At 36.8% G+C, this 16,343-nt stretch overlaps 1 protein-coding gene and 1 pseudogene across 3 annotated transcripts in view; one reads left to right on the top strand and one right to left on the bottom strand.

Annotated features, from left to right (window-relative positions):
• Positions 1 to 16,343, bottom strand: part of LOC112571483 — a 24,963-nt gene extending 8,620 nt beyond the window's left edge. Inside the window, exons 1-21 of one of the 3 annotated variants that reach the window (XM_025250474.1) lie at positions 16,282 to 16,343; positions 15,311 to 15,618; positions 14,405 to 14,669; positions 12,385 to 12,464; positions 11,891 to 12,072; positions 10,849 to 11,121; positions 10,295 to 10,529; positions 9,861 to 10,047; positions 9,190 to 9,361; positions 8,566 to 8,717; positions 7,956 to 8,170; positions 7,560 to 7,674; positions 6,758 to 6,809; positions 6,304 to 6,559; positions 5,624 to 5,748; positions 5,282 to 5,485; positions 4,785 to 4,975; positions 4,291 to 4,419; positions 1,356 to 1,497; positions 589 to 699; positions 258 to 386 (exon numbers count right to left, since the gene is read on the bottom strand). In XM_025250474.1, coding sequence (XP_025106259.1) covers positions 258 to 386; positions 589 to 699; positions 1,356 to 1,497; positions 4,291 to 4,419; positions 4,785 to 4,975; positions 5,282 to 5,485; positions 5,624 to 5,748; positions 6,304 to 6,559; positions 6,758 to 6,809; positions 7,560 to 7,674; positions 7,956 to 8,170; positions 8,566 to 8,717; positions 9,190 to 9,361; positions 9,861 to 10,047; positions 10,295 to 10,529; positions 10,849 to 11,121; positions 11,891 to 12,072; positions 12,385 to 12,464; positions 14,405 to 14,669; positions 15,311 to 15,588 — 3,493 coding nt within the window. In that variant the 5' untranslated portion in view covers positions 15,589 to 15,618; positions 16,282 to 16,343. Of the gene's footprint in view, positions 1 to 257; positions 387 to 588; positions 700 to 1,355; positions 1,498 to 4,290; positions 4,420 to 4,784; positions 4,976 to 5,281; positions 5,486 to 5,623; positions 5,749 to 6,303; positions 6,560 to 6,757; positions 6,810 to 7,559; positions 7,675 to 7,955; positions 8,171 to 8,565; positions 8,718 to 9,189; positions 9,362 to 9,860; positions 10,048 to 10,294; positions 10,530 to 10,848; positions 11,122 to 11,890; positions 12,073 to 12,384; positions 12,465 to 14,404; positions 14,670 to 15,310; positions 15,667 to 16,281 lie in introns of all 3 variants that reach the window. The other 2 variants (XM_025250472.1, XM_025250473.1) reach the window with 2 other exon arrangements.
• LOC112573017 lies at positions 2,508 to 2,633 on the top strand (annotated as a pseudogene).

Raw genomic sequence — 16,343 nt, 5'->3', positions numbered from 1 at the left:
TATTTTGTGAAAACACAAGCAAATTTGCCATACATTATGGATATTTTTGTCATGCTCATATAAATAAAAATCAATGTACCTAACAGATTAATAAACTCATAAAAACTTCTAAATTAATACACAGCTAAAATGTTAAGAACTCCTAAAAAAATCAGTTTTTTATTTCTCTGAAATAAAAATCTCTTTCTATAGGTCTTCTTGAGCTACTTTGACATCCAAACAATTGGCTGATGACAGGAAAGTATAAAACAGCTAACCTGCAAGAATTTTCGAGATAAAATCCTTCTCCTCAGCACAGCGCTGCATGAGATGTTTTACTGATGCGAGAATGCCAGTATTTTCTGATCCATGTAACACCTGCTCTTTAAGTTTTTGTTGAGCACCACCTGCAAATGTTCAAGTAAAGGGATTTAAACAGCAAGCCAATGTTCAGGATATTTAACATATTAGACAGCACATGTTCTTAAATTCATTTTCGTGTTGATGCATGCTCTTAGAAAATGCACTACCAGCTAAAAAGTAGCTAAAATGCACTAGAAATTTTTTAAAGTAAGCTTCAGAACATGCTAACCTAGCTATTTTGCTTACCCATATCTTTCTGCTTAGTAAAAGAGCCTCTGTCTGTTCCAAACATCCATGCAAGAGGCTGTGGCAAAATTCTTGACTGAGTTAAGAGCTTAACAATTCCCTCTGCATCTCCTGAAATGCATTCAATATATTTAGCTTCAGCTGGTTTTGATTATTTAATTAGTATCATTAGCAACATGTTTATATATCAACATAAATTAAACTACAGTAAAAGTGGGATGTCACTGAAATAAACGAATACTTTAATTTATGTTTAACTTCATGTGTTCCATATCAGTAGGCTGGTTGATCAGAGATGCATGAGTGACTATTTTGTGTCAGAGTTATGCATGAATTAATGCATTTTTTAAAATTCTGTCAATCAGATGTCTAGGGGTTTATTTTTTTTTTTTTTGTTCCTTCTATTTCATAAATCCTATGAGTTCCCCAAACAGACACAAACAGCATTAATAGTTTCTTGCTACTGGCACAGCTTCTTTCTACTAAAAGCAGTTTTATAAATTTCTCGGTTTCATTCATTGCATTGACTGTATTAAGGGTTAGGGTTAGGGTTTGATTCATGCTGTGATACCACAACACTATATGCTGTGATACAATATATATATACTCTACATGTGAAATGTGGAATAAAGTCTATAGATTTTTGTCACTATTGCACAGTCATTATTGTACAATTGTGCTCCTCTCAAAATACTAACAGTGCTGTGTCAAAGAATGCATTTATAACCAGTCTCACACGAATAATCAAACCCTCTCATCAGTCCTACCTGCATCCCACAAAAGCACAACTTCTTTGGGTAGCTGTTGCAACTGTTTGGTCTTTTTTATAGGTGACAAACTGGCTCCCTCTTGTTCTTCATTGAACGTCAACAGCAAATCTCTCAGTACTGCATATTTGTTTTCCACTATCTACACAAGCAGAGAAGTAAATTATTTCTAATCCAATCATATTGGTGTTAACTTGCAGGAATACTCTTTTAAAGGAAATTTTTTTTCCTGGGCTAATGGTAAAGTTCTGTTATGTGGATTATGATGCTAATTTACACACAAACTTCAGTTTTATTTGACACATGATACCAAGGTTTACGTTAGTCTTATCTGGTGCATCAAGTGGCTTAAATGCTCCTATGTGTTGAAAGTACTTGCAATAGCTACTTAATTTTTCTTCTATTATTACCTATAGGAAATGTGTGTGTCACCAATATTCATCAAATAAAATTGTCACTCTGCTGTAATACACAAGCTGTTGCGCTAGTGCTAGAATGTAAGATTTGACAATGGGTCTTCTGTCAATTAAGCATGTTACTGCATTCATTTTTGCAAGTTTTACGTGGAGCAAAAACAATTACAGTCATATTGAACATTGACTCACTCTGTCCTTTCAAGAGAATTGAAAAGATAAACAAAGTATGCACTAATCATGATTTCAAATAAAAAATTACTATCACACTTTTTATGTTATCTAACCTCTGTTGTATTATTATCACTATTATTTACTACAACCACCACACCATTTTGGTATATGCGTGCTTAGCAACGTCAAGTGCGCGTGATAAGGGAGGTAATCTGATGAACTTTGTAAAACGTCACTTTCTGTCAAACCCCAAGTCTTTCCGCACTTTCCCAGATAAAAAGGTTTCACAAAAATAATAATTATGAAAAAGCTCTAAAATACGAAATTTGTCAAACTTTACAAAAGCGTAAAACTATATCAATAAAGACATTTTACTCACACCATTAATAAAACCCGTTTCGAAAACTGAAAGCAAAATTTGATAAAGAGGTCGGCGTCAATGGCAATCGAGATACTCATGATCCCCTCTTCCCTGTACAATCTCTCATGTGTGACGGGAGGATGAAAAAAATAAGTGAAAGGAACTCTTGTTATTGACACTTTTACATTCTTGTTAATACTTTGTTTACCCTTGTTTGTAATGTTTGAATAAACAAACATGGAAAAAAATCTGTTCTTATCAGCTTAATATCTGATACGTCCTCCATTGGGGGACTTCGATATTAAACTGATTTTTGAAACATGAAAAAAAAAAAAAAGGATGAAAAAAAATAACGCTGGCAGTAAGCGTCAACACAAACAAACTGCGAAATCTACAGAGGAAAACAAATCTTCACGACAAGGGCAGGAAGGAGGACGAATGAGAAGGGAGACAATTGAAATATTTTCAAATAAAAACTAAAGGACACGTAGGCCCTCAGTGTAGTTATCGCTATATGTAAAAAATAAGAATATTTGTAAATTTGTATTCATTAGCTAAAATATATTTCTCTTTTTAATTCATGTCTCAAACTTTTCTTTAAACTTCTTATATTTAGGCCTCACTTTAAACCCACCCACTGTCTTGGAGTAAAATCTAAAGGCGTCTTTTATAGCAAGCAGTTGCGCCTGGTACCGCGAGGTGGTTGTGAAGCTCGCATAAGGGGGCACACACGGGGTAGTCATTACCCGTCAATCATCCCCCTGGGAAGGTCTGAGACGTAAGCCGACTAACCATCTAGCAGGTGGTCCCTGTAACCTGTGTGGGGAGTGGCGAACTAGAAAAGTAGGCTGGGCCGGCAGCCATATATGGCAGGTGAAGTCCGCTTGGGGTCACCTGAGTGACGGATGCTTTGCTGCTTGGTCCAGTTGAAAGAAGCCATGGCTAGCTATGTAAGTTCAATATGTGAGGTGGTTGATGCAACCATAACTCAATTCAGACTACTCCACAACCACTTCATATTTTTTTGTTAAAAAAAAACTTAACTAAACCTTAGCAAAGGGGGGGGGGGGGTTAAGAACTTTGTTGCACTTTCATCTTATATGCTCCATGCTTCCAAATGTTAATACCTAAATTAGAAGTGGACTCCTGGAGAGTAATGTAGCTTGTCTGCCTATTTTTTATCAGTTTATACAATTATAAACAGTTTGAAACTGATCTGTCACAACCGTTTTATGAACATCATTCTGTCTTATGGGTTTTTTTCAAAAAGACATTTAAGGAGATGCATGGTGTAAATCTGGCATTTCAGTGTACATCATCAGATTCTGCTACTTCAACTGTTCTTCGACTTTTTTTGGTTCATTGTATCTGAATGTCAACATTTTTAACTAATAAGAATTATGCAATTTTTAACTAATTAGAATTATGCATGTTATCTGGCATTTTAAAAGCTGTATGGCTGTCTCCTTTCTTACCTTATTTCAGCACAGAAATTTTTTTCATGAAAGCTGTTTATAGTCTATCTTCAAGAGCATCAAATAAGAATGAAGAAGGCAGTGATGACCAAAGAACGAAAGAAAATACAAGCTGACGGGCTGGGTGTAGAAGACATACAATTCAACTTTGATTAATCCACAAGGGCAATTCCAGATAGTGGTCATACTAGCAATATACAGGTAACTACATACATGTTGAAATAATTAGTATACTTAGTTGCATACACAAATACACTCCCAGCAACAGTAAGATACAGTTGGTGACCTTACGACATAGTGTATAGCTGTGAGTCTCTTAAGAAACAAGCTGTGAATTGCACATGGGCTGGAAGTATAGTTTCACTGAGGTACTAGCAAATGAAAAAAATGAGTTGCTGACCAATATCAAAACCACCACTTCTCTCACTACCTGTTGACCTGTAATACCCAGAAAAATATTGGATAGTGTACACACCAAAACAAAAATCTGCTGATAAAGAAAAACTCAGTACCTTTATAAAAGCATCTGTGACACTTGAATCACCATCAAGATGACTCAACACAGCCATCACATTAAATCCATGCTGTTCATCATTTGCTTTCTTCTCATCTTTAGTTTTCTTCTTTAGCAGTTCTCCTTCCTGAGACAATTAAAGTTAATGCACCCTCCGCGGTAAGTTAAAAAAATCAACAAATATCCTGTAAAAATTTGGCTTCACCTGTATTACAACAATTTTTAAAACTTGTCCATGTTCATGGCAAAAATAAGTGAGAATCTATAGGTTGCATATCAACAGAAGGTATAAGTAGGACAATGTAAGTATTAAAACTTGAGCTCAAGTACAATATCGGCTAACAGCTTGCCCCAAAGAGGAATTTCATGACACTGTATTGTCACAAGTCATCACTTTTACATTTTTCCCTTACCTACTTCACACATATATATATATCTCACAGAAAATGATCAAAGTAAAAGAAGAATAGGGCAAAACATTCTAAGACTGACCATGCTGAGAACATCAGCAAGCATCTGAGCCAGTTCTGTATCCTGGAGATCCTGTAGTTCTTTCATCAGGGCTGTAGCAATGTCATCCTCAGATAACGCCTGTCCACTGTGATGATGTGCCACAGCTTGCAGTCCCACTATCCGAAGGGCTGCAGCTTCCTCGAGGATGCTGATTTGGTCTTCATAACCCTCTGTTCAAAGAGTAACTGAACTCAAAGGATGCTTGAAAAAATTTGCTTATTGTGAGAAAATGCAACATAATCGTTGTTTCTTGCTGTTCATCCTGAATCCCTGTTTCAACATGGTGTTTATGGCTTAAAAACTGTTCTTTACTAATATCATGTTGCCAAACATTTTGAAAATTTTTTGGAGAAATGGATGAAACACAAATATGGTGGATATACTGATCCACTCCTGGTACAAAAGAAAGAGACAGCACCTAAACAAGACAAAAGGCATTTCTATTTTAACAACAGCTAATGACTGGTTCACCACACCTGCTCCTGACAAATCAAGACATTGATGCTTGTCAGAAAGACACCTTTGACGATACCATCTTTCTTCTGATGCCATCATAGCTGCTGCCTCCACAAGATCTGAGAAGGTAGGATCCTGCAGAATACGCAAAAGACTTTCTCTCTCACTTGCCTGACGTCTAAGCACACTGCGCATCAGTGCACATTGCCATCCACGATTGTCACCTGCACACAAAAATATCTGTATATATTAGTATTGATTTATGAAATTGGTGTTTTGAATTTGTCACAAATCTTTGCATAATGAAGTAGAAATGCTCCATATTGTCTGAACGAAAAATGGGATAATGAAAATATCCTCACCTTCCTCTGGCTGTTTTTTATCTTCAGCAGGGTTTTTGTACAGTTCCCCATTCAGTAGGCGGCATTTTCTCAGTACCACACGCTTAGCTGCCAACTTTTTCTGTCTTTCTAAATCATCTTTTGATCTGTTTGTACAATTTCTTTTAATCATTCATGAAAAGCAGCGATTCAGGTACTAACAACTATTATTATAATCTATAAGTAACATGCTGATGATAATATTCTATCTCTTGCAAGCAAATTCTCCAAAAATTCTCTTACCATTGCAAGGCATGATAACAAGCTCTTTTCTTTGCACTGTCTTATCTCCAGCTCTCTCTCTATTTTTTGTCTCCCAGATAGAAAATATAGGCCTTCATTTTCAACTATGATTTTACTTTGGTAGCAGGTGTAAACATTAATCAAACATTTCCTAGCGATGTGGGGCATATAAAAAGTTGGGAACCACAGCTTTAGGGACTGATAGTAATTAAAGTATTGTTATAATTATATATGCTTTCTGTAATAAATGTAATTAAAAATGTATTACAAAAATTATAATTTTCTAAAAGTATCTGCAGATATATAATATGCGTTCTTTATGCAAACACTTCTTGCCAGCAGTACCAGTGTGCATGAGTGTTGACACCTAAGCTAACAGTTTGAGAAAGCAGCTTTCATTCTCAAATTCTCGCTGTTACCTTCCATTATTGATAGTGCCAATCCTTTCCAAAAGTCCAAGCGCCAACAGTCCTGCTTCATAATCACTGTCTACACTGATCAGAAATCGCTCCATGTCAAGACATATGAACTCCAGAAGTTTGCCCCTCCGACCTGCTCTATCTCTGATCTCACTGCTTTTAAGCCATGACAAAAGTACCTCTTGTTCAAGGTCAAAGCGGGACACTGTGTCTGCTAAAAGGTTCTGTGGCCTAAAGATCAAGGCAGTCATGTGTGCTGGAAAAAAAATGCAAGATCAACATTAAATTACAGATCCCTTTCATTCTTTTGATTTTCTTAAGTCATTATATTTTCTATTGATATAATACTAGAGACAAAGTAATGAAAGTTGTAATCAACTATGAGCCATATATTATCTGATACAAACTGTACACATTTCAATAATGAAATAAAAGACCTACAAATGCCTCTTACCTTTTCCATATTTTTTTACATCACCAACCAATGATGCAAGTATTGGTAAAGCCTGAAGAAATACAGAACAGTTATCAAATTTAATATTAATTGTATCTTATAAGTTTGTAAAGAAAAAATGCAGAAAAACAGAACACTGATTATGCAAGGTAATTTTAGGGTAAAACTTAACCAATGACACAAATTTTTGTTGTCTGTTACTTGATATCTACTGTCACTTTTCTCCTTTCTTTGGAAACTTAACATTTGATCTCAAACAAAAAGTCTCTTAGTGTTTCTTTAAAACACACCTAATGGTATAAGAATTCTAAATAAGATATTCTTTTGTTTGAAACCAACAGCAAACCCATGACAAATCTTGAATTGCCCCTGGGGCATCAATAAAGTTGTATTGTACTAAGACTTCATTGAGTTAAAAGGTATCTGAAAATTGCCTAGATCAATTTTCAGTTGTTTATTATACTAGGTGTTTTTTCTTTGAGCAGCTGTATACCCAGCCATTTTCTGTGCTAAGTTCTTTCCCCAAAATTCACTTTGTGTGGTATCTAGATTACCCAAGAGGTTGCCCCTTCCAACTGGAAAAACACTGCCATTATCTCTTTTCAAGATATAATACAAAACTTGCACCAAAACTACACAGTGTTGTAATACTGGTACACAGACATTTGAGTATGGCTAATGTTTTAATTAAGACACCAGAAAAGCGATAAACTTGTATGTAAATGAGCCATTCTTGGATTGTATTATAAGCAGAAAGTAAAAGCCTTTTATCTAAGTGTCCAAAACCAGAAAATTTCATAACCTGTGATTTTGGACCTAAAAGAGTACCCATGTCTTGCATGCAGCCATCACAACGCATTCTTTTCTCTTCCTTGCGTAGTTGCTGCAATCTTGTCCGACGCCCTTCACGACCCATGCTATGAAATAAAGCAATTCTAAAAATCAGTAAAATAATCATCTTAAAGATGTGGCAGTCACTATGTTATCAAACTGTACAAATGATATACACACAACTTGCCTCACAACTTGATTACCTAATCCTTTAGCAAAATTTTTAATTTCTCAGTAGATATAAAGATGCAAATATGCACCTATTCAGATATGCACTTGTGCTCTGCTGTACATGTCTGCATCCATACACACACAATCACATTTCCATGCACTAAGTATATTAATAAATTTTAGTTTCATCCTTTACCTGTTCCAAGCAGCAATGCCATATTTGTCTCGGAGAGCAAAGACTAAGATCTGATCTCGAATGGCTTGGTACTTCTCTTCCAGTGCAGTTATATACTCTTGTTCTTCATCACTAATATCAACAACCCCCAACACCACAAATGCAATATTTTCCAAGTGCTCCTGACACCGAATCCGACATTCCCTTTTCAGCAAATGTATCAGCTCATCCTCTTTCTGGAATCAGAGACTATTCAAAGTAATTAATCTCATATAAATCAAATTTTTGCAGCAAAACTAACATAGTAATCATTGACATTAATCTTTACAAATTTGTGTAACTGCAGGTAACTGCATGATTGGGACCTCATCATGCCTTTCATGTCTAAAAAAGTCAACAACTGGATCCACAATATTAATCAACAAGCACAAGATATACCATCATATGTGTGGATTAACCAGTGGGAATCATGTCACAGCAGTCCAGCTTAGTAAACAGATGCAACATTAAAAACAACAAAATTGTGTGCTAAGGTGAGATCAGAGACCAAACCTTCAATCTTCACTGTCTAGATGAAAAGTGCTTTGTACGTGACTTTCATCTGAGTTATAAGGCACTTCATATTACTAACCTTCCCATTCATTTCTCCCAAGCACCGGGAAAAATCCACTTCCTGTCTTTGTTGCAAGTCTGCTAATACCGCTGCACTCACTCTGGTACTCTCCACATTGGGGTGCTCTCTCTCCAGCTCATTCTGTCGTTCTGCCCAATACAGGCCTACAGCTGGACAAACAGTGTGAGAGCAAAACTGCATCAATACAGTAAGAAAACCAGCTATCTTAAGAAGGAGTCCTCCACAAAAATCGCCCTTTCATTTGAATATACTAGGTATTCATTTAAATTTTTCACTTCATAACCCATCACAGCCATTTCATCATGTTAATGCATCATGATAAAAAAATTCCATCAAGATGGCATATTCTAAATAAATTCATTCATACATTCCTTTCCTTTCAACAAATTTATTCTGCAAGTAATGAAGAAAAATCAACTTAAAGGACAGTTTAGAATGTAGGTTGTTTGAAAATGTCTATGCTGCATGAAGAACTCAGAAACCTGGAAAAAAGTAAACTTGGCCCAGCATTCCAGACTAACTGGGTTATTTAATCTAAAAGAAAAGAAAAGTCAACATCATTTGAAAAAAAAAGAAAAGAAATACACAAGTGTTGTCTTTGCGAAACTTTCTCACACTCACCTTCCTGTAGTGTTCTCATATTTGCATCTGGGTCACCCAATTTACTCTTTTTCCAGTTTATATGGCGATTCCTCAGTATGGTTAGCTGTTGGTGTCTCTCCTCTGCTGATTTGTGTTTGGCAGCAGATATGCTCTGTGCACTGTCTGGGCCTTGCAGCATGGCAGTAAGTGCCTGCCATCAACAAAAGAAACATTAACCAGCATGAGAAGACTGCAGTTAAACACAAAAGCATCGCCTTCATTTATTCCTTCAATGAGAAAAGTGGATAATATTTACAAACAACAATATCTTGGAAAAAGAATAATTCATCAAAGCCATCAGAACCTTTAATCCCTGATCCAAGCAACAAGAACTGGTGTTTAATTTTGTTTTTAATTGTTCTACATTACACATTGTTACTTCTAATACAAGTGAGATTTAACATAACTTCCACTATCTAAAGGAAAAGAAACAGATTTGGGATAATACGCTTAGGGGACAGCCATGTTACCTATACTACATATCTAAGACTGCATGTCAGTATGCTTATTTTCTGTAAACTTGAGTATGAGCTTGTCTATGTGATAACCTGTTTTGCTCTTTTGCAGCACCAGTATTTTTAATATATGACATTATCAACAATATGTACTTTAGAATATGTAAGTACATAATTTCTTTAATGTTTGTTTACCTCTCTTTCTAGATAGTACCGATGTTCTATCTCCTTGACAAATATGGCTCGAATGTTTACAACACCATGCTTTGCCAGATCAGACATGTCAGGAAGCTGAGCAGTAGCTCTTAGTGCAACATGGCCAAGTCTCAGAGCAAGCCTTTTAGCAGCCAGCTGTTCACTTCTCTTTCTATCACAGTCATAGCTAAACAAAAGAAGAATAAACAGTAAGGAAACAAGTCTTCTTATTAGTGACAGGGTAACATCAACAACAAAAACTGTTCTTCAACAGTATATTGTTCGAACAAAAGTTGAAAGACTTGCTTAAGTTTTAAAACACACACAGCAACAGCCTCTATGTTGTAAGTTTTGTTCCCTAATTAATCAAAATTTCTTACAGTGAGTAAAATGTACAGAAAACAAGCAGTGCCAATAAAATTAAGACAACATACACGGAAGGCTTGTAGGTTTGAGGTCTTTCAGCTAGACCTACTGCCAATGAAGCAAGAGAAAAGTCTTTGAGTTCTTGCAAGATTGCATGCTGACGCTGGAGATGGCATAACTCCATCCAGCAAGGGTAACTCCAGTCTCCTGGTTTCTCACCATATAGCAAGCTTACAAGAAGATCTTTCTCTTTAGATTTCCTGAGTACAAGATCACACAATGCTTGACCGCATGTCACTGGTCCTGCATAAGTAACAAAACATAGCAGACACAGTAAAGTGCATTCAATAATTCAGCCAGAAAGAGGATTACATTTTCTAAATTTAAGCTTATACTACATTAACATAAATAAAAATTCATCATGTTCATTGCTCTATTCATTTGTCTATTTCTAGTTCCTATAAGGCCATGAAACCAAACTTCAAAGACAGAGAGGAAATGTGTGTGGGAATGGGAAGGAGGCTAAATGATACAGCCGAAAATATCTTTTGTTTTCAAAAGAAAAACTGATAATACTCAAGAAGTCTGGCAACATGTGTACTAAGGTTATTCTTAGCCTTGCCTTTCATGGTGCTTTCATATTCAGTTCTCAGGCTGTCCTCTATGTCCTTTACTGCTCTCCCCTCTGCAGCCAACTTCTGTCTTAGTGCCATCAGCTCAGTCAGACGTTGCTGGTGGGCTGGTCTCAGATCTCCCATCATAGCAGTAAGTGTGGCTGGCAGAAGGGCTGAAGCTCCAGGTAATGACTCAACATCACACATCTGCCCTTGTCTGAACATAGCCCCTACTTTCTTCTTGATGTTCTGCACCAGCCCCCATTTTTCACTGTCCATATCTGTATTTTAAATTATCAAACAGTTTATATAGCAAAGGTAAGTCAAAGATCATAAAGCCTAATGGCCATAGATGAAACCAATTTTAAGTGCTCATCAAGTGAAACACACGTGGAAGCAAACCTCAGACTAAAGGCACATTAATGCTGTGGCTATAGGTCATCTTTATAAAAAAAAAATACAACATTAATATAGTAATAGAATTGTCAGCTGACTGCTTCCCTTCTTAATCACAGAGTAAATTTGCCTTCTTTCTGTTATTATTTACTAGTTATATAGCCATGATCATCTCTTGAAAATTAAGTAGTCCACATAAATAAGTAGTTCCATGAGTGCAAGCCAGCAGACAGCAGACCTCTCCAGAGTCGCCCTACGATGGACTCCTGACGGCCGAAGAAAACAAGGCCGCCCAAAGGAAACTTGGAGAAGAACAGTGGAAAGGGAGATGAAAGGAAAGGGCTGGACATGGGGTCACCAAGAGCGATCGAAATCGGTGGCGGACTCTGGTTGAGGCCTTATGTGCAACCTGTGCCTTGATTTTTTCTTGTTCTTAAGCGCTAAGAGCATACTCCTTAGGAGTGTGAGTATGCGCTTTACAAATTTTGTTTTTATTATTATTTATGTTTATTAGTATACTTTAAGACCTTTATGATATAAATACATAGCCACAAAGTCACATGTGGTAGTATATAGTTCTCAAAAGCATATATTTGTGTTTATGTGATCAATAATTTTATACTGTAAACAACTGTCAGCTCTTCAGACACTCACTAGCTGCAAAGTCAGCCATCTGCAATGATAGGGAATCCACAAGGAGTTGGTACTTAAGGCTAAGTGCATCCAGCAGGTCTGAAGCACTGACAATGTCACGGAAAACTGCTGTTGTCAGCACATCCTCTCCAATATCCAGACCACTGTCATCCAACATAGCTTCCAGCCCTTGATGCTGCCATCTGTATATCACAGAGAATTTACAGCAGAAAGAAGTAGTTATCCCCCTCAATACAGTACAGTAAGTCTTTGCTGTCTACTTTAACCAGAAGCATAAGGGTATGAATAGTTGTCTACCTAGGAATGTAAAACATACATCTATGGATACTAAATAAATAAAAATGATTACAAAAAAACATGCAGATGGAGAAAAAACAGTTCTGCATTCAAAATTATTATAAACAACAGAATAATCTACAATAGGTTTCTTTGTTTAATTTCTGATAACAAATATTTTTTCAGATCAGAGATAGCAATAAAATGATCTACAGTACTTGATCAGTTTTCTCCTTGCATTCTGCTGCATCAGGTCTTTGCTATTCTCCTCCTCTTCATACTCTTTTGCTTCTTCCCTCTGCAGCAAAAAGCAAAAAGATGGCAACAAGTTGGTCCAATTTTCTACAACAACAACAGTTTGACACAACAAACAGCCCCAAAAATGTTTCATCCTTGGTATAAAACTTCTTCTTGTTCCTAATCACCCCCAGTGGAGCAAAGGGCTGCAACTACACCATGCCACTGGACCCGGTTCTGGGTGTTCCTTTCCATTTGGGACCAGGTCATGCCAGCTGCCTTCACGTGGCCATGGACCGATCTCCTCCATGTCTGTCTGGGTATCCCTACCCTGCGACTCCCCTGTGGGTTCCATCCCTGAGCTTGTCTTGTTAAATTGTTGGCTGGCTTTCGCAAGGTGTGGCTGATCCAGCCCCACTTCCACTTCTTGATGTCTTGGCTGGCAGGTTTTTGGTTGGTTCTCTCCCACAGGTCTGTATTGGAGATCTTCTTGGTCCATCTGATGTTAAGGATGTGGCGCAGACATCTCTTGACAAATGTCTGAATCTTGTTGGTGATGGTGTTTGTCACACGCCATGTTTCACATCCATATAGATGTACTGACTTTACATTTGCATTGAAGATGAGGATCTTGGTGTGTAGAGATAAAGCCGTGGAGTTCCAGATAGGTCGCAGGGTGTGGAATGCAAGCCTGACTTTATTTACTCGGATTCTTACATCTGCACCTCGATTTTTGCTGACTATGCTGCCAAAGTAGGTGAAACGGTCAGACTCTGTAATACATTCCTCATGTAGTTGGAGTGTGGCTTCTTGCTTGTTGTTGACCCACATTATCTCTGTCTTCTTGATGTTGATGGTTAGGCCAGTCATTGCTGCTTCTTCTGAGGAGTGAGCTTTGTCTGTGTGTGTTGCTGCTTGTGGGACAACAGGCTGATGTCATCCGCAAAGTCGAGATCTTGAAGTTGCCTGGCAAAGGTTCACTAAATGTCTATGTTGCTGTTAGAGGTATGAAACTGCATCTATTCAATGTCAGCTCTGGAGTGCTGCAAACTGTTTACAGGTCCCTTGTTGAGAGCATTCTCATATTTTAACAGCCTCGTCAAAGGCAAAGCAAGATGGCCAGAGTTATCCACCAGGAAAATAAAATTATTTGTACATCACAACTGCCACTTTCTGATTTGTACCTTCATGCAGTTATGTCATATAATATCACTTCAGACCAAACACACCCTCTCCATTCCAACTTTCAGCTGTTACTCTAGAGCAGTCTCTACAGAGTGCCACATGAAACTGCCTAACAGAGGTCATTCATGCCAGCACTAATCACCATCCTAAATAAAAGGCACAAGGACTTGTAGGCCTAACATATTACCTGGCATACTTCTTAGGAGGTTTATGTGTATGTGTGAGAGGGTGTAGGTGTGCATGGGTGTTGAATGTTGTATATGTGTATGTTTATCTGCCCACTATGTTTGTATGTGTGTGTATATATATATATAGATATTCTTACATTATATTTGTATGTGTGTAGTGAACTTGAGCAAAAGAAAAATTTCTGTCTTGGACTGCATTGCAAAGACAATAAAGTTTTATTTGATTGACTTGATTTATGTCACAAAAAAGATTGTCCAAATTATTATGTCACAGGAAACTTGACCAAGTCAAAAAAAGGCAGTTAAAAGGGCTTTTGACTACATAAACATAATGATAAGTAGTTTATAGGTTTGATTTATGAGCAACAAAAGACTAACATCACCAACACCCACACACATGCAATGAGCTCTAAGGTTTCCACCTATACAAATGTATATGTCCACACTTGTTGCAGGATGATTAGATTTCAATACTGATTATACCTGAAGCATTTCTATAGACAGTTTACATTTCCTCCTTTAATGCAGAGTGCCAGCTATTACTTAGAAGACCATTTGACAGTTTGAGGTGCAAAGAAAATGTAATATTACAATTTTGATAAAAAAAAAAACCTAAAAACATTTTCACCTGTAGCAGTCTGAATGCTTCATAGTCACTTCGACTATGCTGCCACTGAATATAATCCAGCCGTGCCTTTTCATCCTGCAGTTCTCTGTCATGAATTGGTTCTCCACTAGGTACTTCACACAGCCAGAAGCGAATTTCATCAAAGCATACTCCAGCATCAGAGTGAACACGTGAACTAAGGAAGCGTTTCCATGTATGTATAGAAAAACAATCACCATGATACTCTTGGAAGAGCATGAAGGCATCACTCAGTCTGATTATGTGGCTGCAGACAAGGAAAAAAAATAAAATAGATTCACAGTGTGCCACATTTAAGCATACCTCCCGAAAATGTATCCTTTCCACAAATTATAATTATCTGTTCACTGAAGGTTATGTGAAGCTGGCCGCAAAAGTCATTGACACTATATTTAAAAAAATACTCTTCAATAAAACATCATTTTAAAGGTATCTAATCAGTATTTAAATTTAGCATGCTGTTTAAGAGGGTGTGTAAAAATAGAACTTCACCAATGAAATGTATTAAAATTAAATACCAATATCCTTAAATATAAACAGAGGAAACAATTGCTATTCTAGAGAATGCACTTCAAACTGTCTTATGTCATCACACATAAATTACTGGCCCATGTTAAAAAAAATCTAAGTATATAAAAGCTCATTCAAGTAATATTGTAAAACTGCTCTCATTTGATTCTCTATTGATAAGACAGTTTTATTATAGCTTCCAAAATATTTGAAGGTAATGCCTGTTTAAATGACTAATGAATGATTTAAAAAAAACAGAACTGTAATGAGAAACAATTTTCTGAACTACCACAGTTTTTAGGAGGAAATAGTTAAAAATACAATAAATTATGGATTGAAATCGGGAAGTATAATGAATCAAAGGAATATAGTGCACACCTGCCATTGCAGTCCAGAGCCTGAAAATCCCAATATGCCTGTTCATCAAGTGCTCGTCTTCTTTCCACCTCTTCTAGCACTGCTTCAAAATCCTCCCTATTAACTTTATTTCCACTGTCAGGTCCACAAACATGCAGCACAGCAGCCTCCACATGAGCCCAGAGAACAGGTTCAATGTAAACAGATTTAAGAAGTTCATAAAGCTGATCCACACTGATATATCCTGTATTTGTTGGATTAAGTCTGTCGAACACTGTCATCAGATCCTGGATCCCCATATTACTTCTTTATGCTTCTCTACAATTTCCCTGCGGTGAATTAGATGCGAGGGCACTGTTATAGGTCCTGTAACTGGGCTTAAACATAAATAATTATTTTACAAATACCCTGTGCAATACTTAGTTTTGAGTCTTATCATATGAGGAAAAAAAAGAGAACACGAGTTTAATTAGTTCCTGTATTATTTAGTTCCAGACAAATAGCTGGGTGGCTACGTCTGGGTTTTGTTTACACATTTAAATCAAATGGAAAATAAGTTCATCAGATAAAAATTTAAAGTACGTCGACTTCCATCTGATGTACACTGTACATTATATCAGACAGTGAAAGCTATCAGAGATCTCTGATAGCTTTAACATGCTATAATGAAAGTATATATAGTATAAGAATATTTCGAAACAATATTTATACACCGAACCATGCCAGCTGCAAAGAAACATATAGATGCTGTTCTTATGACTCTTATCAGCCAGACTTTTTATGAGAAAAGATTGTGATAATCAGGATGAGTAATCTGTTATGACTGTAAGTAGTAGAAAACGGAAAGAGAAAATCTAGATATTTTCCTTTTAAATTTGATCTTCTCAGTTTGTGTTCCACCCTTCCAGACCTCTTGAACAATGGCAAATTGTGTATTGGAATTTGTAAAAATAATGAATAAGGTCAGTTTTATGATGACGGCTGACTATTACCTCGCATAACGCGTGAGCTAAAGCCCTCACAGCCCTTTCGCCGCCATGTTGTGTACAAGTAA

Source organism: Pomacea canaliculata, linkage group LG9 (genome assembly GCF_003073045.1).
Source record: "Pomacea canaliculata isolate SZHN2017 linkage group LG9, ASM307304v1, whole genome shotgun sequence".
Classification (NCBI taxonomy): domain Eukaryota; kingdom Metazoa; phylum Mollusca; class Gastropoda; order Architaenioglossa; family Ampullariidae; genus Pomacea; species Pomacea canaliculata.
This window is presented reverse-complemented; position numbering and strand designations above follow the sequence as displayed.